This window comes from Mytilus californianus, unplaced genomic scaffold (genome assembly GCF_021869535.1).
Source record: "Mytilus californianus isolate M0D057914Y unplaced genomic scaffold, xbMytCali1.0.p SCAF_1, whole genome shotgun sequence".
NCBI lineage: Eukaryota > Metazoa > Mollusca > Bivalvia > Mytilida > Mytilidae > Mytilus > Mytilus californianus.
The window spans coordinates 130,200,532-130,224,134 of record NW_026262581.1 but is presented as its reverse complement, the minus strand read 5'-3'; the positions used below and the strand labels follow the sequence as shown (position 1 = coordinate 130,224,134).

Here is a 23,603-nt window from a genome sequence, read left to right as displayed (position 1 = left end):
AAAAACCAACAACACTCATACACGGTACGAGAAAGTTTGCTTGCTTTTTCGGATATCGGTTGGCATCAAACTCATTCAAAGAGGGTATGAAATGGTTAAAATTAACAGTGAGAAAAGCTGCAAAACACTTTGACAAGAATATCAAATCAAAACAATTGTTTGATCTCATAGGTTCCTAGTTATTATATTGGAGTTATATGGGCAACTTGAGGGTAATTTGCATCACCCAGTACCATTCTTATATCTTTGATCTAAATTATTGGATCTAAATTGGAGTATTCCTGCTTCTAAAGAAAAAAAAAAGATATGACAGATGAAAAAATTATCGTTACAAAAAAAATGGAAAAGCAAGTCAAATTTGAAAACCTACAAGCCAGCAAGGAAGAAAACACTACACAAAAAAAAAAACTCCCATAATAAACTAACCATGTACACAGTTTGACGGCAATTATAAACATCAAAATAATTCGTGTTCAAATTTTTTATCTAGCAAACTACAAATCGGTTTGTGATGTTTTTATTTAAAACTAAATAATGAATTAGGACATTTATATGATTTTACTTTTGACATATTTTTTGCAATATTTTTTACTTTTTGTGTTGCAGACCATCAAAACCTACAGGTCATCTAGCGGAAGCAAAAACAACTTTGCCCTAATTTGTTCTTGTGTCTTATATTATTATCAAAATTTGCAAAGCGACTTCGTGCTCAATTTTTGTATCTATCAAACTACAAATCGGTTAATAAAGTTTAAAAATAATATTTAACAAACAAATTTCCTTAGCTTCCTCATACAAAAAATAAGGAAATTTTGTATCATTGCAAATTCAATTAGAATATGTTGAAAATTCTGGAAAGTTAACAGCAGAAACTGAGACCATTGATGCATCTTTTTATTAATAGAATACAAATAGAATACATGTTTAGGTTTGGTATTAATCAAAGAAAGATAACTATACTTAATCCAATCACATGTAGTAAAATTATTATCCAGCTATGTTATAGCAAAGGCCTGTATGAATGTGAACTGTGGAACAACCTGACTAAACACGAACTTCTTTTACTTGAACGAAACGCATCGGTATATTTGCAAATACTATAGGTACTTGGGGACAGGACCATTTTTTTTAGCCCTCCCCCTTTTTTCCAAATCTGTTATGTTTTTTTATTTTTTTTCTATTAATTTCAATTATTATCGCGTTTTTCTGTACTTTATGAACTCAAATATACTAGTAATAACTTGTATTTGCTATTTACTATCAATTCCAAGTTTCTATCCACAGCGGTCACTGATATATTATGTAAAGCATATATGTACTTGGGGACAGGACAATTTTTTTAGCCCTCCCCCCTTTTTTCCAAATCCGTTATTTTTTTTCTTCTATTAATTTCAATTATTATCGCGTTTTTCTGCACTATATGAACTCAAATATACTAGAAATAACTTGTATTTGCTATTTACTATCAATTCCATATATTATATAGAGATATAATAAATCAGTGACCGCTGTGGATAGAAACTTGGATAACAGATTTTGGAGGAAAAAAAAGGGGCGGCTTCATGGCTAATAAATTGTCCTGTCCCCAAGTACCTATGGAAAAATCAGATGCAGGCAGTTTCACGTACTCATGTGTAAAGTTTATCTATAGGTTATGTAAGGAATATGACAGTTAATTTGATAGTTATTACAACTAAAATATTTAAACAGACATTTATTGAATTATCTGAACATTTATATATTTAATCTATTAATTCAATTATCTATTTAATTACTTATCAAGTTTTAAAACTATTTATTTATTTCTTCCTTTATTTAGTTCAATTCTTTATTTATATTCTCATTATTAACACGGTAGCTTTGTATTATACTATATTTTGTACTTATATTCATGTATATTCATACTCTCCTAAATGATGTTAATAAATATATATATTAATAGAATTGTATAGTACTTAGGTTTGGTATTAATCAAAGAAAGATAACTCTAGTAGAAAAAGGGAATTTCCGATTTATGTTTGCTGACGTTTACCGGAAGTAGTCATTCTATTTTTTTACTGAAAATGGCAGACAGCGTGAGTGAAGCACCGGTTGTAAACATTACTGGAAATGACACAGCTGCTAATGCTACAGCAAAAATTCCGGCAACCCCGGAAGGAATGGCGGTTGCATATGGAAGTTTACTGTTAATGGCAGTATTCCCGATTTTTGTAGGAGCTTTCCGCTCAGTGAAATATCACAAGGAACAGAAGGTAGATCGACATATGTTGTGTGTTTTTACTCTTGTCTGGCATGTTTTTTTCATAATTCTTTCATCAAGACAGAATTATTTGTAATGGGATGAAAAAAATATTGCAGTCTGACTTCAAAAAGTCTGCTAAAAATAACTGGCAATTTTATGTAGCCTATTACTATTAGGCAAGTAAGACTTGGTGACATATGGACAATTATCCAGTCCCAATATTTGTTCGAAATAAATGAACTATAATTATCAACATAAGAACTCTAACAGAAGTGCAAATCTTAAGACTTGCTCTAGGATTTCGACAGTTTAATATCTAGATATTTCTCAGCTTATTGTTTAGTGCATGGAGTAATAAGAGGCTGAGCGTCTTGTATCAGTGTCTCCAATTGACTGAATCCCACTGGAACATACTTAAATCCCCATACACCTTATCGCTATTTAGTCCAATCCGGAAAAAACAGTCATTTAGACAACTTCCTGTTTGGGTCAACAGGCCGCAAACAAAGGTCACCAGTAACGAGCTGAGGGAGGGAAAAATTTAGACAGCGATCAATAGGAAACTTTGATAGATTATGATCCACTTTTTCCAAACTCAAATTATAGTCAAAAAAATATTGTGTTTGAAGTATTTACGATGTTTTGAACAGGTCTCATTAAAAAGTATCATGCATGGTGCATTGTTTAAACAGGGTCCCAGATAGCTTCAACTGGATGAAAAAGTTGTGTAATTTTAGAACTTATCCGGAATGGAATTAATAGCGATTAGGTGTATTGTTTGTAACTGAAGTGATAAATATAATTAAGAGTCACATGTCTGTGTCATAGTGTTGCTTTTTACTAATAAAACTCGAATTTTTGTTATTTAACTATTTATATTTGAATATTTTTATGCATACATGTACGTGATTAAAAAATATTCTTCAACCATAAAAGCTGTTCTTCAATCATACAAAACTGTAAATGTATATCTGAAGAAGAGGAAATTAAAAAAAAGACATTTGACTTTTAGACAAGATTTTTCTGTGTGCACTTCCTTATGTGACAATATGGCAGCCCTACATCATGTACATGTATGTATTTAAAAGGTTTATGTACATTTTGTAGAGAGTTGATCTTAATTATTTCCATTGAAAGTACTGTTGCATGAAAGTTTACTGGGAAAATTAGAAAAATAAATTAGAAAATTGAAATTGATCTTCAATGCTCTAACAGTACTTTCAGTGCAATGGTACATATATATATATATTATAAGTGCCTATAAATAGCAACACATAACATACAAATCTATTTGAGTGTGGTTTAATCAGTACACAGATTAATACAATTACACAAATAAAATAATAATTTGTCTAACAATGTAATTTTAACACACTATTTAGTATGTAAATATTAAAATGATGAAAGATATTTACAATGCGATAAAAAATGAATGCAATATTTTGCTTGACAAACTAGATTCCAGAAGTTTTTTTATCGCATTGTAAATACTTTTTAACATTTTAATATTTAAATACTAAATAGTGTGTTAAAATTACATTGTTATGCAATTTATATATATATTAATTATACACATATATAGCTATAACTTAAGGTTTTATATGTGTACAAAAAAGTTTGATAGGGGATGTTGTGTTTTATCTGTTCATAATTCATATATACCTTAGGTACATGTATTCCTTGGAAGTTCTTTTTGTCAATAGTAGTCGTGCTTGGCTTTGTCAATGTCGCTAATAATCATTAAATTCATCTGATATTGACTATTTTTCAATCTTTGTTATGTTTATGTTTTAGGAATCTGGTGAAAAACCTGAAACAATGACTGGTAAAGATGCTGCAATGTTTCCAATTATTGCCAGTTGTACATTGTTTGGCATTTATTTAGTATTCCAGGTAAGTTCATTTCTGATGGTTAATTTTTTATATTGCATCTTATATTCTAGTAATAGTAAGTGTTCCAGATAATAAAATAAAGGTTTTAAGTGTAGATGTCACAATGTTTCTGGTTGTACATGTATATCTTGTGGCACTTTTTAAATATACATCTATGTATAGGGGGAAAGTCCAGGTTAAGATGCTGCCATGTATATGATAATTTCTGTTCATACCTTATTTACCAAATTGCGACAAAGTCAAACACAGTTGCTGCACAAAATCTTTTGAGCCCTTTAAGGTATCTTTCCAAATTTGGTTTTATATCGCCCCCATGGAGTGAGGAAGACCCCTATTGATATTGGGGATCAGAAGGTCAAGGTCACAACAGCTATTGTTATTCTGAGATATTGTGAAAATTTTAGTTTTCAGAAACTATCTTTTGAACTATATTTTCAAATTGCACCAAACTTGATTTGATACTGCGGCATAGAGTGATAAAGGCCCTATCGATTTTTGGCTCAGTCAAGGTCACAGCAGCCATTAATAGACTGATATTTTTGCAAATTTATGCTGGTTAATCATGGTTTCTTTTGAACCATAAAATGTATTTCTGACTTTTACAAAATTTGGTTTGATAATGCCTCATATGATAAGGAAGATGTCTATGGAATTTTGGATCCTAAGATTGAAGGTTATGGTCACAGCAGCTATTTATAGGCTGAAAATTTGGCAAAATTAGGTTTATGAATGCTCTTTTCAACCATATGTCAAACTTGTACAATACTTGGTAGAACTATCCACACTGGGTTAGGGAATTAAGACCACTATAGATTTTGGGGTATATAGGTCAATGTAATAGTGGCTATTGATACACTAAAATTTGGGCATAAATTTGGTTTCCAAATGAAAAAATTTCTTTTGAAATCGAACCTTTGTACATCTCCCCATAATAACCTTGAAATGCCTCTTTTACACTCTTACATTGAATTAAATTAAAATGTATATATATATATATACGTTGTATCCCTTAATCCCAATGCCAGCCATACAACAATGGGTTTCCCAACATTTAAATATATGGTTGATATGCATACACTTATAGCTTACTGTTCGGTGTGAGCCAAGGCTCTGTGTTGAAGACCGTACTGTGACCTATAATGGTTTACTTTTATAAATTTTGACTTGGATGGAGAGTTGTCTCATTGGCACTCATACCACATCTTCTTATATCTATACACATCTTTATTGTCACTCAACTGTTATTGTCCTAGATATAGCATGAAACCAAGATAAAAAAAATAGGTAAAAAGGGGGGTCTGAATCCAGTTGAAGTCATAATGGTTGAAGTTTTAAATTAAAAACAATTAAAGTAGACAAGATGTATGGATATAAAATTAAGATTAGAATTTTGTTTTTTTGTTGGTGAAGCAGATTATAAGAACGCTCTGTTAACGCTTTATGATTCATGTTTCAGTTTCCAACGCTGCTATTATATAGCTGCACATGTCATGCATGTACAAAACTTTTTCTTTTGCAGATATTTTCTAAGGATTACATTAACTTGTTGCTGACGTTTTATTTCTTCTTACTTGGGGTAATGGCACTAGCACATATTGGAACGTATGTATGAGTTTTATTTTTTATTTTTAGTTTGATTATAAATGTAAGCATTTTTCTATATTGTCCTCTAGTGCAACATGGAGCAGGGGACATAAAAATACTGGGCATCCATATTTCTTGTCAGATATTGCGAAATTTATTTTCAGTAATGTTGCAGACATGTTCCAAAAACACTAACAATCAACTATTTTATGGGAGGTATTTCCCTTGAAATGTAAATAATACGGGAAATTGCATTATAAGCACTCTCACACCTACATTTCTTGTAAGATGTTTATGAAATTTACATCAAAATTTTATATCAGCAATTTCTTTGACAAAAGTTTGAAATCAGTGTAGATCGACTATTTTTACATGAGTTATGTCCCTTTGACATGTAAATTCTACAGAAAATTGCATTGTAAGAAATTCACAGCTATATTTCTTGTCAGATTTATAAAATTTGTACCTAAAGCTTATGTCAGCAATGTCTCTTTATCATTTGAAGTAACTGGTGAAGAAAAAATATTCACTATCACTTCATTTCGCTATTCAATTTTCCTTCAAACTTGAAAGTTGAACTCCGGGCGTCCCCCCGTCCGGTCTTGTTAGCACTCTCACATGTACAATTCTTGCCAGATTTTTATTAAACTTATAAAATAGGTGTATATAATCAATGTTTCGAACGAGTTCGAAAATCAGTGCTGATGAACTATTTTTAAAAGAGTTATGCCCCTTGGAAACATTATTTTATGGAAAATTGCATCGTTAGCGCTCTCATGTGTACAATCTTGCCAGATTTTTATGTAACTTATACTGTAGGCTTATATCAGCAATGTCTCAAACGAGTTCGAAAATCAGTGCTGATCAATAATTTTTATAAGAGTTATGGCCCTTAGAAATATTAATAATATGGAAAATTGCATTGTTAGTGCTCTCATGTGTACATTTCTTGCCAGATTTTTATAAAACTTATATCATAGGTGTGTATCAGCACTGTCTCGGACAAGTTAAAAAAATCAATGCAGATGAACTATTTTTAAAAGAGTTATGCCACTTGGAAACATTAATTATATGGAAAATTGCATTGTTAGCGCTCTCATGTGTACAATTCTTGCCAGATTTTTATGAAACTTATATTGTAGGTTTATATCAGCAATGTCTTGGACAGGTTGAAAAATCAGTGCTGACCAATAATTTTAAGAGTTATGCCCTTAAAAATATTAATTATATGGAAATTTGCATTGTTAGCGCTCTCACATGTATAATTTTTGCCAGATTTTTTATCAAGTTCATATCAAAGGTTAATATCAGCAACATCACGGACAGTTTTGAAAATAATTAACGTTCGAATAATTTAAATAAGTTATGCCCCTTAGATATATTTAAAAAAAAATATATCAGAAATGTCTCAAGTCTTCAACTCTCTAAAATAATTTTTAAAAGTTTTAAAAAACAAAAAACCAAATTTTTTTTAGTTATTAATTTTGCACATAAAATATGTGCAATGCAGCGACATTGGAACTCTGTTCTTTTGTGGTTTTTGATCTAACATATTATAGTACATTTATATCTGGCTGATATGACCCAGATCATACTATACTGGACAATTATCATTGATTTGTTTTCTTTCAGCCCTATTATATCAAAATTCATCCCACCTTCATTTCCAAATATGGATTACCACCTGATATTTACACAAGGCAAAGAAGAGAAGAAAGAAGGTAAGAACACTTTTTTGTCATCTGTTTCTATACAACAAAGATACTATACATTGTACAATGTAAATTTAATTATAGATCTTATTGTTCAAGCCTCAACTATTCCCTAGTTATATGATGTTGAAAAGTTCCCCCTATTTTTTAATGCTGAAAGTTGTCTCCCATTTATATGACTTTGTAACAGTAGTCCCTTGTATAAGTAAAGTTCTATCTGTTATTGTTTATCCAATATAAATAAAGTGAGACACATTATGTCTACATGTTTTATTTCAAATCTACATTTACTGTAAGGGGGGAAACTACTGTAAATCAGGCACTCTTGACGGTCTTGAAAAAAATAATTCATGCACCCTTCAGGATCTATCAATCTGATTGATAGTTTTTACATGTTTGTTTTTCAGAGCTGTTAAATTACATGTTTGACAGAAAAGATTTAGTTAGTTTAGTTATTTGTGGACTAATTGGCATTTGGTATCTTGTCAAAAAGGTAAGTGAAGATAATTTTTGTCAAAATACTCAATAAATTTTTAATTTAATTTTGTCTGTACCCTTGCCATTTTCATGATGAAAAATCTTGCTGTCACAGTTATCAATGTGCAGAGCTTATGTTTTAAGTGAACAATGCATGTGAATTTTTTCCAATGCAAAATTAAATGCCTAAGTCAACAGGTCTGAGGATTGATTCAAGTCTGTCTCCAGATAATTATTATATTTAAATAGTCTGCAATGAAATGGAATAGCATGCTACAATGAAAGCTTAATTTATTTTATGTGTTTTTTTCCACCTTCAGCATTGGATTGCCAACAACCTGTTTGGATTGGCATTTGCTATAAATGGTGTAGAGCTCCTGTCACTGAACAAAGTGAGCACAGGATGCATACTGTTAGGTGGACTCTTTGTCTATGATATATTCTGGGTAAGTCAGAACAAAGTGAGCACAGGATGTATACTGTTAGGGGGACTCTCTGTCTATGATATATTCTGGGTAAGTCAGAACAAAGTGAGCACAGGATGCATACTGTTAGGGGGACTCTTTGTCTATGATATATTCTGAGTAAGTCAGAACAAAGTGAGCATAGGATGCATACTGTAAGGGGCACTCTTTGTCTACACTCTTTGTCTACACTCTTTGTCTATGATATATTCTGAGTAAGTCAGAACAAAGTGAGCACAGGATGTATACTGTTAGGGGGACTCTTTGTCTATGATATATTCTGGGTAAGTCAGAACAAAGTGAGCACAGGATGCATACTGTTAGGTGGACTCTTTGTCTATGATATATTCTGGGTAAGTCAGAACAAAGTGAGCACAGGATGTATACTGTTAGGGGGACTCTTTGTCTATGATATATTCTGAGTAAGTCAGAACAAAGTGAGCACAGGATGTATACTGTTAGGGGGACTCTTTGTCTATGATATATTCTGGGTAAGTCAGAACAAAGTGAGCACAGGATGTATACTGTTAGGTGGACTCTTTGTCTATGATATATTCTGGGTAAGTCAGAACAAAGTGAGCACAGGATGTATACTGTTAGGGGGACTCTTTGTCTATGATATATTCTGAGTAAGTCAGAACAAAGTGAGCACAGGATGCATACTGTTAGGGGGACTCTTTGTCTATGATATATTCTGGGTAAGTCAGAACAAAGTGAGCACAGGATGTATACTGTTAGGTGGACTCTTTGTCTATGATATATTCTGAGTAAGTCAGAACAAAGTGAGCACAGGATGCATACTGTTAGGGGGACTCTTTGTCTATGATATATTCTAGGTAAGTCAGAACAAAGTGAGCACAGGATGTATACTGTTAGGGGGACTCTTTTTCTATGATATATTCTGAGTAAGTCAGAACAAAGTGAGCACAGGATGCATACTGTTAGGGGGACTCTTTGTCTATGATATATTCTGGGTAAGTCAGAACAAAGTGAGCACAGGATGCATACTGTTAGGGGCACTCTTTGTCTATGATATATTCTGAGTAAGTCAGAACAAAGTGAGCACAGGATGCATACTGTTAGGGGGACTCTTTGTCTATGATATATTCTGAGTAAGTCAGAACAAAGTGAGCACAGGATGTATACTGTTAGGTGGACTCTTTGTCTATGATATATTCTGAGTAAGTCAGAACAAAGTGAGCACAGGATGCATACTGTTAGGGGGACTCTTTGTCTATGATATATTCTGGGTAAGTATATGCATTAGCACATCTCATTACCATGGAGAATATTTGGTCCTTACCCCTTAGTCATGGTCTATTGACTTTGAAACTTTTGCTTAGTTTACATGTATAAGTTTGTGATTAGATCAGTTAAAGATGAACCACTAATGTTAAGTCAATGATATTTGGTTTGCAAATGTATTGGCATTTGCAAGTTTCATTTCCATGGAGATTATATAACCCCACACCCTAATTATGGTTCAGTGACTTTGAAACTTTTACATAGTTTACAAGTTAATGTTTGTGTTTAGGTTTGTTGAAAGGAAACGACTTATGAAAAGTCAATGGTTTTTGGTTTGCAGTTGTATTAGCATTGGCACATCTCATTTCCATGGAGATTGTTTAGCCCTGTACCTTCAGTCATGGTTCATTGACTTTGAATATTTACATAACTTACATGTTAAAGTATTGCTATTTTAATTTCAACATTTGCATTATCAAAATAACAAATAGGCGAGACATATCTCTGTGTTAACAGTTTATTATTTATATTTTTTATTGCCGCCTTTGGTATTGTGTTACTCAGTTTACAGTTGCAGTTTTGAAGCTGGCACCAATTGTTTAACAGGTTGTTAAACTTGTTCAAGTTAAGGGAAAACTTGTAAAAACAACACATGATGAAAAACATACATGTATCCTAATAAAAGTGCATAATTCATTGTAGAACTTGTGAGGGCATCCCATGTGTATCACCAGGTGTATGAGTTTCACCGTTTTTTGTCCAATTTTTTTTACATATGCAAACTTTAATCTAGTACATTCATTTTTCAGGTGTTTGGCACTAATGTCATGGTGACAGTTGCTAAGTCCTTTGAAGCACCAATCAAATGTAAGTAATCATATCAAAATTCATCATTATTGTTTATATAAAAAAAAAATTTCAGTGATATATATATTGTGCCTTGTAATAAAGACTAAATTTGATAAATTATATAGACCATTATTTTTTCCTTAATATTAATGTTTTAGCTAATCTGGTCAAAAGGGCAAGTTGGAGCTAAAATTTTACCATTGGCTTTATTTGTTTGTTCTCTGTGGGGTCAACTTTAAATAAAATGATTTCCCCTCAAATCACTAGGCCAATTTGGTCCGGGTACACAGTTATCGTCCTTTGATTTTCGTTGTCCACGAATATAGTCCCTAGTGTGGACAGTGTGTTACTTGTCGATTTTTTTTATACCCCTTCCGAATTTATTTCTCCATGTTTTATGACTCAAATAGTAAGTATGGGGGTGAAATGACACTGTAAAAAAATTTGGGTCATGAATTTTAAAGTAAAGTAGTGATTTGGTCCAGCTGAAAAATGTTAAAAATTAGCACTTCGGAGGCTGTCAAAAGATTTGAAGACCCCCTCAGCATGAAATTGTCCATATTTTGAGTTAGAGCCGATGAAGTTTTCTATAATTTTGATATAATTTGTCCCAAAAGTAGTACAACACACTGTAAAAATATTATTGAGAAAGCGCAGGTGGGATTTTTTTAATTTTCATTTATTGTCTAAAAGAAATGCACTACGAAATAACTGTGTACTCGGACCTAAGAGGTGAAATCAGGAAATATAGAATCTGTACTTTGGCAACTTCCCTGAATGATTTGATGGTGTCAATTTATCAAATAGCATAAAACTAAAGGATTAAAACTTTTATTTGATAGAATTTCTGCAAAAATGACCAATTTTGGCATTTTATGGTCAAAATAAGCATTTCATAGCTTTTTCAATTTTGATGCATAAGTGGCATTCTGACTTTCTATCTGACAGGTTTTTATGTGTCAATATTTGTGTTTCTATGCTTCAATCCAGTTGTATTACTCATTTGTGAACTCTGAATCTACAGAAAAGAAGATTATCTCAGACAATATGTTCAAAATGTGTTGTATATATGGTCCTCGTCTAACGCCCTGTTTGGATCGAGTTAAATGTGAGGAGCTTGGAACATAAAAGTTGAAGTCCATTATAAAGACCTCACTAAATTTGTATAAAAAGCACTTAACAATGTCTTTTGTACCTGTTTTATGTCACATAATATCTTTCTTTTCTTCTGTAGGATAGCAAGTGGTTCAAATATAAGCCTGTTGAGACTAAAATTGCATGCATGTTTTTCACTAAAAAGTGAAAAATCTTTGTATCAGACCATACTGTTTGCAAAAAAAGTTGAATGCAAGAGTCTTTTTGTGCTCAGATTTATTGTATCATGTCACCTGAGTATAGAAATGATAGAAAAGACACAAAATTTTATTTCATATAGCTTCAATATGCATTTTTAAATGTAAATATGTGATACGGCCTAAATTGACCCTAAATTATTTTCAGTCTTACTTGGCCTAAGACCCTTTTAAACTAATGTGATATGTTATTTGTAAGTTTTCTTTCCATTTAAAGTACATTAAATACATATGTAAGGATTATTTATAACCAAAAAGCTTTACAAATTTAAAATTGCTGGAAAATATTACATCTTCATGTAAGGCCCCCCTTCATTGGAAAACCTCCATTTTTAGCCACAGGCTCATATAAATTTGACTTTTTAATAATTATGATAAGTCTGATATCTCAAATGAGTACTCTATTGCTTTTAATACATAATATATTATATATTAAGGCATTTCAAAAGTATTTTTTTGCAATATTTAAATTTTTTAAGCCCCAAATGTTGATAGTTGAAAATTTTCAATTTTAACATCTAAATTTAACACTCAAAGTTGAATATAGAATTAGTCATATTGTCTATAATATATATCCTATTGCCATGAAACTTTGTAAGCAGTCTTATAATTTAATAAGCTTTGGTCATACCAAGTTTCATTAAGATTGGTCAACTTTTTCTACCCTATTAGGTCCGGGTACACAGTTATCGTCCTTTGATTTTCGTTGTCCACGAATATAGTCCCTAGTGTGGACAGTGTGTTACTTGTCGATTTTTTTTATACCCCTTCCGAATTTATTTCTCCATGTTTTATGACTCAAATAGTAAGTATGGGGGTGAAATGACACTGTAAAAAAATTTGGGTCATGAATTTTAAAGTAAAGTAGTGATTTGGTCCAGCTGAAAAATGTTAAAAATTAGCACTTCGGAGGCTGTCAAAAGATTTGAAGACCCCCTCAGCATGAAATTGTCCATATTTTGAGTTAGAGCCGATGAAGTTTTCTATAATTTTGATATAATTTGTCCCAAAAGTAGTACAACACACTGTAAAAATATTATTGAGAAAGCGCAGGTGGGATTTTTTTAATTTTCATTTATTGTCTAAAAGAAATGCACTACGAAATAACTGTGTACTCGGACCATTTGGATAGAAACTTGACATGTATATCCTTAGGGATCAGCTTTAAGACTTTTGATGGATGCCCATATTTCACTTATTGCTAAAATTAAACTTAGGTGTAAAATCTACCAAAAAATGTATTCAAAACTTCTGAAAATATACTGTGAGGGACCATTTGCTATCAAACTTTGAGGAAATACATGTACAAAGAATAGGGAATTGCACAAAAAGTCAATTCAAATAAAGGAAACTCACTCTCTTCATCTGGTGTAGTGTCCCATGTGTTTGGGACTAAACTAAAAATACTTTAATTGTTAACAATATCAGAGGATAATTTGATGATAAACACAAAAAGAATTATAAAGTTTTTAATTTGTTTATATTTCAGTTGTATTTATTGCAACATAGATGCTAAAATGCATTTAATTTCCATTTTCAGTGGTATTCCCACAAGACTTGTTACAGAAAGGCTTAGAAGCCAATAATTTTGCCATGTTAGGACTGGGAGATATAGTTATCCCAGGGATATTTATAGCTTTACTATTGAGATTTGATATTAGGTAAGTAAAGGGATATCCACCTATTTATAGCATAATAGATTTTATGTGAAATATGGATGGATATATCCCAGTTTAATGATACTTTGAAGCTTTACTGTTAATATAGTTATTAGGAAATCCTTGAAATTTTTTAATAACAATTAAGAAGTGTGCAAAGTTTACAATGATAGATAAACTTCTTAAAAAAGATCTGTTAGTTTGCATGCAAATGTGCAGTAATTAAAAAAAAGTCTACATGTATACAAAAATAAGGAGATGTGGTATGATTGCCAATGAGACAACTATCAACCTGAGTTCAAATGAAGTGGCTGTAAGCAATTATAGGCCACTGTATGTTCTTATTCAATCATTAAGAATATTGTAGAAACAAAAAGTTTTCATTGTAAGAGTATGTTTAAACATGTTAAATGACGATTTTGTTTTTACAGTCAGAAGAAAGAGTCAAGGACATATTTTTATGCCAGTTTTGCTGCATACTTCTTGGGACTAGTAATGACCATATTTGTAATGCATTTCTTCAAACACGCACAGGTAATGTTTATTTGATTGATTAATGTGAATGTTTAAATATCACTAAGAGTCATCCAGTGCATTAATTAGTATTATTTATTGTATTGATTGGTTTTGATATTTCTCTAAATCTTTGGCACTTGAACCCTTTATGGACCCATTGTTTAAAAAATTTAATCAATGTGTGGTTACCAATGATCTCAGTAGATGATTGTCTGAGTGAAAAGGTCAAAACCTTTATCAGCTCACTGGAGGAAACGAGATGTGCTAACAGGTGTTAGAGAAATTAACAACTTTATGGACTGTGGAAGGCACTCGTAAGGGATTTTCGTTTATCAAAAATGAAAATTAATTGATAATCATTAGAGAAACAGATTCTTACAAAGAATCTATATACCATATATATATATATATTGGGTGACAAAGAAATTCATACAAAATTTTGATAAATTATAAAGATTTATGAATATAGCATTGATGAATAAATAAGGTACATAGTTGTTAGATTTTCAGGGTATCCATTTATGTTTCAATGCTGAAAAATTAAAAAACTTTCTATTCAGAACATTGTCTCTTTTTAAACTTATACACAATGCTTATTACCACAAAACATAAATCAAGTTCAAATTTGGTGGCATCACTTTACTGTTATCAAGTTATGCCCCTTTATAACGTTGTATGCAAGCAGGGGCATCATCTGTGTCCCATGGACACATTCTCCTTTTTTTTTTTTTAATATGAATAAGCAAAGTTATGCTATTTGTAGGAAAATATAAGACAGGGTATTAAAAGAAATTATGTCTTGGAGAATAGTTTCAAGAATTATTTCATATGATTTTTGTCAAAACTTCTAGATGTAGGCCAAGTTTGTTCTTATATGCTCCATATGATCTTATTAAACCTTGAAGAATGTTTGAATGCTTTTACAAATGTATGAAAATTAAGGAAAAAAAGCTGTGACCTTTGTTAGCTTTTAGATAAATATTGTATTTTTTCTGCTTGTTTTTATAAATCAATATCTTTATTTTGCAGCCTGCCTTGTTATATTTAGTACCAGCTTGTCTAGGAATCCCACTGGCTCTTGCTTTGCTGAAGGGAGAGATTAAGGCCATGTTCAAGTAAGTTTTAGGTCAAAATGATTAACATAACTAATGGAGGTACTTAAATCCCTGCTTACACCTTATATTAAAACCAAAAAGTAAGTGAAGTTGCAATTAAAAAGTGTACTGGACAGAGTCCAAATTTTGTAATTTCTGTATAAACATATCATAGAATGTAGGAAATGCTGTCACATGATATCATCTGGATAAGGTCAATATTTTTTACATTCAGTGTTATATAGCACATTTCAATGAAGTGGACAAATTTAAGTACTGGTAAAAAAAAATTAACAAGTTCCTTCTTGTCTATCATACTTCGGCAGCTATATTTACAGTTTGAGTATTATAATTTTTTTGCCTAATACAAACACGTGATTCTTATTCCATTAACACATCACATGCTATTGAAATTTTCACCAGATACAGCATTTGTCTGTCGTCTTTAACCTCGTTTTTGTGGTTCAGTGACTAGTCAAGTTTTAGAACTACAGTAAATTTCAAATGTTCTATGAGTAGTAGGTCTGCAGAAAAATTGAAAGATGTAATTGTCCATGTAGAACATGCTCATTTAATAGAAATCACCTGAACATGACCTCTTTTCATGTGAATATGAATGAAACGAAATATGTGGTATACAACAAAAATAATAAAAAGATCAACTTTGATTTTTCATGCTTAGGTCAGTTTCATAGTTATTTTGAATAGTATATCTCTAGAACTATTAGAAGTCAGTTCTGTAACACCCAATTTATATACATTGTAGTTATGAGGATCACTCAGAAGAAAAGAAAGAAGATGAAAATAAAGACAAAGAGAAAGAAGAAAAAAAGAAGGAGAAATAGAAATAGAACTTTAATTAGATCTGTGAAGCATTTTACATGTACATGACGTTTTTGTTAGGGGGTGTTGTAATACATTTGATAAGTTTTTTTGGCAATTTTATTTTTATTTCCTGTTTTTATCATTAAAGACTGGAATATCAATAACTATTAATCAGTTTTCATCTGTCTCCACAAAGTACTGTACTCTTGATTTGGATATAGCTCTGTGCAAACAGAAAGGCTGTTCCACCAAAATATGTGTAGGTAAAGCCATAATAAAAAGAATTGTATATTTCCATCCCCCTCTCATATTTTTTCAGAGCCAAATTGATATAATTTTGATTCAAGATGAATTGTATTTTCATTTCCAAAACCATCATTAGTTCTATTCATTCTTTTTCAGGTTTTTACGTTCACAAACATTGTTGATGGACTAAGTGAAAACTATAGGGCTTTATAATTCTAAACCATTGAAGGCATTCAAATATTTATACTATCTGTTTAGGTTCTGCCAGTTGGATATCTTGAACTGGATTTTATAACCACATAATATGAAGCTAAACAACTGTGTGCTGTTATCTTATCTCCATTTTAGAAGAGTGTCAATTAAATATAGTGTTTTTATCCATTTATAAGATTTTATAATTATTATTCATCCCTAACTGTATTAAGCAAAACCTTTTCGGAATTTTGTGTCCGGAATGCACTTCAACTTCCTACTTTATTTGGCCTGTTTAACATTTTTACGTCCCAAAATTGGTTTCCGTTCTCTAACTTAAGTTTGCCTCAACCAAATGTTATGAAACTTATACACAATGCTTATTACCACAAAACACAGATCAAGTTTGAATTTATGTGGCGTCACTTTAACCGTTCTAGAGTTATGCCCCTTTATAAATGGATAAATTGCACAATTTTTAGTTTCCATTCTCTAACTTTAGTTTGCCTCAACCAAATAGTATGAAACTTATACACAATGCTTATTACCACAAAACACAGATCAAGTTTGAATTTTGGTGGCATCACTTTAACCATTCTAGAGTTATGCCTCTTTATAAATGGTAAAATTGCAAAATTTTTAGTTTCCATTCTCTTACTTAAGTTTGCCTCAACCAAATGTTATGAAATTTATACACAATGCTTATTACCACAAAACACAGATCAATTTGAATTTTGGTGGCGTCACTTTAACAGTTCTAGAGTTATGCCCCTTTATAAATGGATAAATTGCAAAATTTTTAGTTTCCATTCTCTAACTTAAGTTTGCCTCAACCAAATGTTATGAAACTTATACACAATGCTTATTACCACAAAACACAGATCAAGTTTGAATTTTGGTGGCGTCACTTTAACTGTTCTAAAGTTATGCCCCTTTATAAATGGAAAAATTGCTAAATTTTTAGTTTCTGTTCTCTAACTTAAGTTTGCCTCAACCAAATGTTATGAAACTTATACACAATGCTTTTTATAAATGGAAAAATTGCAAAATGTTTAGTTTCTGTTCTCTAACTTAAGTTTGCTTCAACCAAATGTTATGAAACTTATACACAATGCTTATTACCACAAAACACAGATCAAGTTTGAATTTTGGTGTCGTCACTTTAACCGTTCTAGAGTTATGCCCCTTTTTAAATGGAAAAATTGCAAAATTTTTATTTTCTTCTAAATATCAAGTAATTTTTATAATTGGAGTTATCTTCCTTTGTCCATGATTATAGTTGAATCAACTACAATCAATGCCTTATACAATGCAATGTTTAATTTTGACTTCCACTGATAAAACACAGATCAAGTTGAATTTGGGTAGTGTCACTTTAACCATTATTGAGTTATGCCCCTTTATAAATCGAAAGATTGCAAAATTTTTAGTTTCCATTCTGTAACTTAAGTTTTCCCCAACCAAACATTATGAAACCTATACACAATATTCATTACCACAAAAAACTAAGATCAAGTATAATTTTTTTGTTTCCGTTTTCTAACTTTAGTTTGTTTCAACCAAATGTTATGAAACTTATACACAATGCTTATTACTACATAATACAGATTAAGTACTAAATTTGTTGGCAACACTTTTACCATTCTTGAGTTATGTCCCTTTATAAACATAAAAATTGCTGAATTTTTCGTTTCCGTTCTGTAACTTTAAAACTTATACACAACCGTTCTAGAGTTATGTGTGTTAACAAATAGAAAAATTGCCGAATTTTTAGTTTCTGTTTTCTACTTAAGTTAGCCTCAACCAAATGTTTTGAGACTTACACACAATGCTTATTACCACAAAACTCAGATAAAGTTCAAATTTGGGTAGCGTCACTTTTACCATTCTTCAGTTATGTCCCTTTATAACTATATGATATGCAAGCAGGGGCATCATCTGTGTCCACATGTGGACACTATCCACATTTATTTATTCCAGCATCACTTAAAAGTTTTTTGTAGATGAAATGCATGTCCAGCGTGCCAAATTTTAATCCTGGTATCTATGATGAGTTTTTTTATTAGACATGATTTACACACCAATGAATGGAGCTCTTGTTTAGTTTTAATATGTATGATTATTCAGTACTGTTGCACATGGTCAGACTATGTGTAGTTATGACCTTATCAATACATGTATAAATGCTAATGATTTGATATTAGAAGGAATGGAATAATGTATAAAGGGAGAAATTATCTAGGTGAAAATATTTTTCCATGGTTTGTTGATTAGTACCAGAATTTTAGGTAGATATCATGTTCACAGTCACTATATATTTCAATTGAATTTAATATAAATAATAATTCTAAGGTGTCAGTCTGACGATGAACACTTATCTGACATAATTGTCATGGTTCATAAATCAATGTTGAGTTATATTAGTTGTTGATCTCTTCAGCTTCTATATATGGTCTTGGTCTGTATAATCATTGTCAGATGTATGACAGGGTTCATCTGATCTTGATCTCATTTTAACTGTTCAGTGAGCAATGTTTAGTTTTTGTCTTGACTTGACTGAGTCAAAAAGTGAGATTTTAATGCTGTTTCCATCGTCGGCGGCGTCAACAATGTATTCGTTTGTGATTAGGTCAGTTTATGGGGAACCACTAGTGGTAGGTCAATGATATTTGGTATGCAGTTGTATTAACATTGGCACATTTCATTTCCATGGAGATTTTTTGGCCCCATCCCTCAGTAGTCATGGTCTATTGACTTTGAAACTTTTGCTTTATAGTTTACATGTATTAGTTTGTGATTAGGTCAGTTTAAGGGGAACCACTAGTGGCAGGCCAATGATATTTGATATGCAGTTGTATTAACATTGGCACATCTCATTTCCATGGAGATTGCTTGGCCCTGTACCTTCAGTCATGGTTCATTGACTTTGAATACTTTGCATAACTTACATGTTAAAGTATTGCTACTTTAATTTCAACATTTGCATTTTACTGTCAAAATAACAAAAAGGGGAGACATATCTGTGTTAACAGTTTATTGTTCTTAAAATTTGAGATATTTAAAAATATATTAATAAATCAAAAACTAAAAACAAAGTCAACTATATTTGAATTCAAGTCATATGACTCGAATTTCTTGTAATTATAATGTTATCGACATTATTGAATCAACGCATGCATATATACCATACCGTACGCTTGTTTTATAGTAAAACTTAGCCATTCAAGTATATAAAAAATATTCAACTTTTTTTTTATTTAAAGTTTCATATGACTTTAATGATAACAGGAAGTGCAATGTCTTCAAATTATTGAAGAAAAACAGAATCTAATCAAACTGCTACACAGGCGATGTATCTTCCCTTGAACAACTACAGCAAGGCACCAGTGTGAGTAGTGCATGTAAAAGATTGATTGATGCTGTTCGGTTAACATGCAGTGGCAAATAATCATAGCGTGTTCAGGACAATTAGCATGTGAAAGAAGGAATCATTTATTTTTTTTTTAGCTCACCTGGCCCAAAGGGCCAAGTGAGCTTTTCTCATCACTTGGCGTCCGTCGTCCGTCATCGTTAGTTTTTTACAAAAATCTTCTCCTCTGAAACCACTGGGCCAAGTTTAACCAAACTTGGCCACAATCATCATTAGGGTATCTAGTTTAAAAAATGTGTCCGATGACCCCGCCAACCAACCAAGATGGCCGACATGGCTAAAAATAGAACATAGGGGTAAAATGTAGATTTTGGCTTATATCTCTGAAACAAAAGCATTTAGAGTAAATCTGACATAGGTAAAACTGATTATCAGGTCAAGATCTATCTGCCCTGAAATTTTCAGACAAATCTGACAACCTGTTGTTGGGTTGCTGCCCCTGAATTGGTAATTTTAAGGAAATTTTGCAGTTTTTATACGACCGCAAAAAAATTTTGTGGTCGTATATTGGTATGACGTTGGCGTCGTCGTCGTAAGGCGTCGTCGTCTGAAGACACATAGGTTTTCGCACTCTAACTTTAGTTTAAGTGAATGGATCTTTTTGAAATTTGACCATAAGGTTAAATACCACAAAAGGAAGGGTGGGATTGATTTTGGGGGTTATGGTACCAACAGTTAAGGAATTAGGGGCCAAAAAGGGCCCAAAAATAAGAATTTTCTAGTTTCCAGACAATAACTGTGGAACAGTGTATGGATCTCTCTGAAATTATACTACAAGTTTCCATACCACAAAGGGATGGTTAGGATTTGCCTTGGGGGGTTATGGCTCAAACCGTTTAGGAATTAGGGGCAAAAAAGGGGGGAAAACAAGGTTGTCCTGGTTAATGGACAAATACTTTAGTTCAAAACATAATTTAAAGCAGTGTAAGGGAGATAAATCAAATACATCATTAAAATTATCTCCCTTACACTGCTTTTAAATTATGTATAAAGTAATGGTTAATGAACAATAAAGATAATTTAAAACAGTGTAAGGGAGGTAATCCAAATACAACGTTTTGGTTACTTCCCTTACACTGCTTTTAAGTTATGTGTAAAGAAATGCTTATTTATAAAGGAAGACCAGTAAAAATATCTGCAAATGTTGCATCTTTTTTTTTTTACAAAAAAATCCATATGAAGGTCCAAAGGGTCCAAAATTAAACTTTGTTTGATTTTAGCAAAAATTGAATATATGAGGTTCTTTGATATGCTGAATCTAAACATGTATTTAGATTTTTGATTTTTGGCCCAGTTTTCAAGTTGGTCCAAATTGGGGTCCAAAATTAAACTTTGTTTGATTTCAACAAAAATTGAATATATGGGGTTCTTTGATATGCTGAATCTAACCATGTATTTAGATTTTTTATTTGTGGACCCCGTTATCAAATTGGTTCATATTGAGGTCAAAAGGGTCCAAAATTAAACTTTGTTTGATTTCATCTAAAATTGAATTATTGGGGTTCTTTGATATTCCAAATCTAACTGTGTATTTAGATTTTTAATTTTGGGTCCTGTTTTTTAAATTGGTCTACATAAAGGTCCAAAGGGTCCAAAATTAAACTTAGTTTGATTTTAACAAAAATTGAATTCTTGGGGTTCTTTGATATGCTGAATCTAAACATGTGTTTAGATTTTTGATTATGGGCCCAGTTTTCAAGTTGGTCCAAGATAGGGTCCAGTATTTAAACTTTGTTTGATTTCAACAAAAATTGAATATATGGGGTTCTTTGATATGCTGAAACTAAACATGTATTTAGATTTTTGATTATGGGCCCAGTTTTCAAGTTGGTCCAAATTGGGGTCCAAAATTAAACTTTGTTTGATTTCAACAAAAATTGAATATATGAGGTTCATTGATATGCGGAATCTAACCATGTATTTAGATTTTTTATTTGTGGGCCCCGCTTTCAAATTGGTTCATATTGAGGTCAAAAGGGTCCAAAATTAAACTTTGTTTGATTTCATCAGAAATTGAATTATTGGGGTTCTTTGATATGCCAAATCTAACCGTGTTTTTAGATTTTTAATTTTAAGTCTCGTTTTTTAAATTGGTCTTCATTGAGGTCCAAAGGGTCCAAAATTAAACTTAGTTTGATTTTAACAAAAATTGAATTATTGGGGTTCTTTGATATGCTGAATCTAAACATGTGTTTAGATTTTTGATTATGGGCCCAGTTTTCAAGTTGGTCCAAGTTGGGGTCCAAAATTAAACTTTGTTTGATTTCAACAAAAATTGAATATATGGGGTTCTTTGATATGCTGAATCTAACCATGAATTTAGATTTTTTATTTGTGGGCCCCGCTATCAAATTGGTTCATATTGAGGTCAAAAGGGTCCAAAATTTAACTTTGTTTGATTTCATCAAAAATTGAATTATTGGGGTTCTTTGATATTCCAAATCTAACCGTGTATTTAGATTTTTAATTTTAAGTCTCGTTTTTTAAATTGGTCTACATTAAGGTCCAAAGGGTCCAAAATTAAACTTAGTTTGATTTTAGCAAAAATTGAATTCTTGGGGTTCTTTGATATGCTGAATCTAAACATGTGTTTAGATTTTTTATTATGGGCCCAGTTTTCAAGTTTGTCCAAGTTGGGGTCCAAAATTAAACTTTGTTTGATTTTAACAAAAATTGAATATATGGGGTTCTTTGATATGCTGAATCTAACCATGTATTTTGATTTTGGACATTGGACCATAATAGGTAAATTAAAAAAAATTCAAATTCTTAGACCACATTCTTTCTGTGTCAGAAACCTATGCTGTGTCAAATATTTAATAACAATCCAAATTCAGAGCTGTATCAAGCTTGAATGTTGTGTCCATACTTGCCCCAACTGTTCAGGGTTCGACCTCTGCGGTCGTATCAAGCTGCGCCCCAGCGAAGCATTTTATTGATTATGGGCCCAGTTTTCAAGTTGGTCCAAGTTGGGGTCCAAAATTAAACTTTGTTTGATTTCAACAAAAATTGAATATATGGGGTTCTTTGATATGCTGAATCTAACCATGTATTTAGATTTTTTATTTGTGGGCCCCGCTATCAAATTGGTTCATATTGAGGTCAAAAGGGTCCAAAATTAAACTTTGTTTGATTTCATCAAAAATTGAATTATTGGGGTTCTTTGATATTCCAAATCTAACCGTGTATTTAGATTTTTAATTTTGGGTCCCGTTTTTTAAATTGGTTCATATTGAGGTCAAAAGGGTCCAAAATTAAACTTAGTTTGATTTTAACAAAAATTGAATTCTTGGGGTTCTTTGATATGCTGAATCTAAACATGTATTAGAACTATGTAAATAAAATGCTTCGCTGGGCGCAGCTCGATACGACCGCAGAGGTCGAACCCTGAACAGTTGGGGCAAGTATGGACACAACATTTAAGCTTGATACACACTGAATTTGGATTGTGATTAAATATTTGACACAACATAGGTGTTAATTAAACTTTGTTTGATTTCAACAAAAATTGAATATATGGGGTTCTTTGATATGCTGAATCTAACCATGTATTTTGATTTTGGACATTGGACCATAATAGGTAAATTAAAAAAATTCAAGTTCTTAGACCACATTCTTTCTGTGTCAGAAACCTATGCTGTGTCAAATATTTAATCATATCCAAATTCAGAGCTGTATCAAGCTTGAATGTTGTGTCCATACTTGCCCCAACTGTTCAGGGTTCGACCTCTGCGGTCGTATCAAGCTGCGCCCAGCGAAGCATTTTATTCTAGTTTCCAGACAATAACTTGTGTTCAAGTGTATGGATCTCTCTGAAATTGTAC

The 23,603-nt window shown here is 31.8% G+C and overlaps 1 protein-coding gene across 3 annotated transcripts; it reads left to right on the top strand.

Moving 5' to 3' along the window:
• Window positions 1-2,034: 2,034 nt before the first annotated feature.
• LOC127713857 (minor histocompatibility antigen H13-like) lies at window positions 2,035-16,208 on the top strand. Of its 3 annotated transcripts, none has more exons than XM_052219841.1 (12): window positions 2,035-2,252; window positions 4,037-4,135; window positions 5,655-5,737; window positions 7,352-7,440; window positions 7,839-7,924; window positions 8,229-8,325; window positions 8,835-8,863; window positions 10,427-10,484; window positions 13,359-13,479; window positions 13,908-14,010; window positions 15,022-15,107; window positions 15,853-16,208. In XM_052219841.1, exons 1-12 carry the CDS (start codon window positions 2,064-2,066, stop codon window positions 15,929-15,931), a joined length of 1,119 nt encoding a protein of 372 aa, XP_052075801.1. In that variant the 5' UTR covers window positions 2,035-2,063; the 3' UTR covers window positions 15,932-16,208. The 3 variants fall into 3 exon arrangements, with proteins under 3 accessions (XP_052075801.1, XP_052075795.1, XP_052075789.1); XM_052219835.1 differs by lacking the exon at window positions 8,835-8,863 and adding an exon at window positions 8,628-8,656; XM_052219829.1 differs by lacking the exon at window positions 8,835-8,863 and having other exon boundaries at window positions 8,229-8,354.
• Window positions 16,209-23,603: the final 7,395 nt, after the last annotated feature.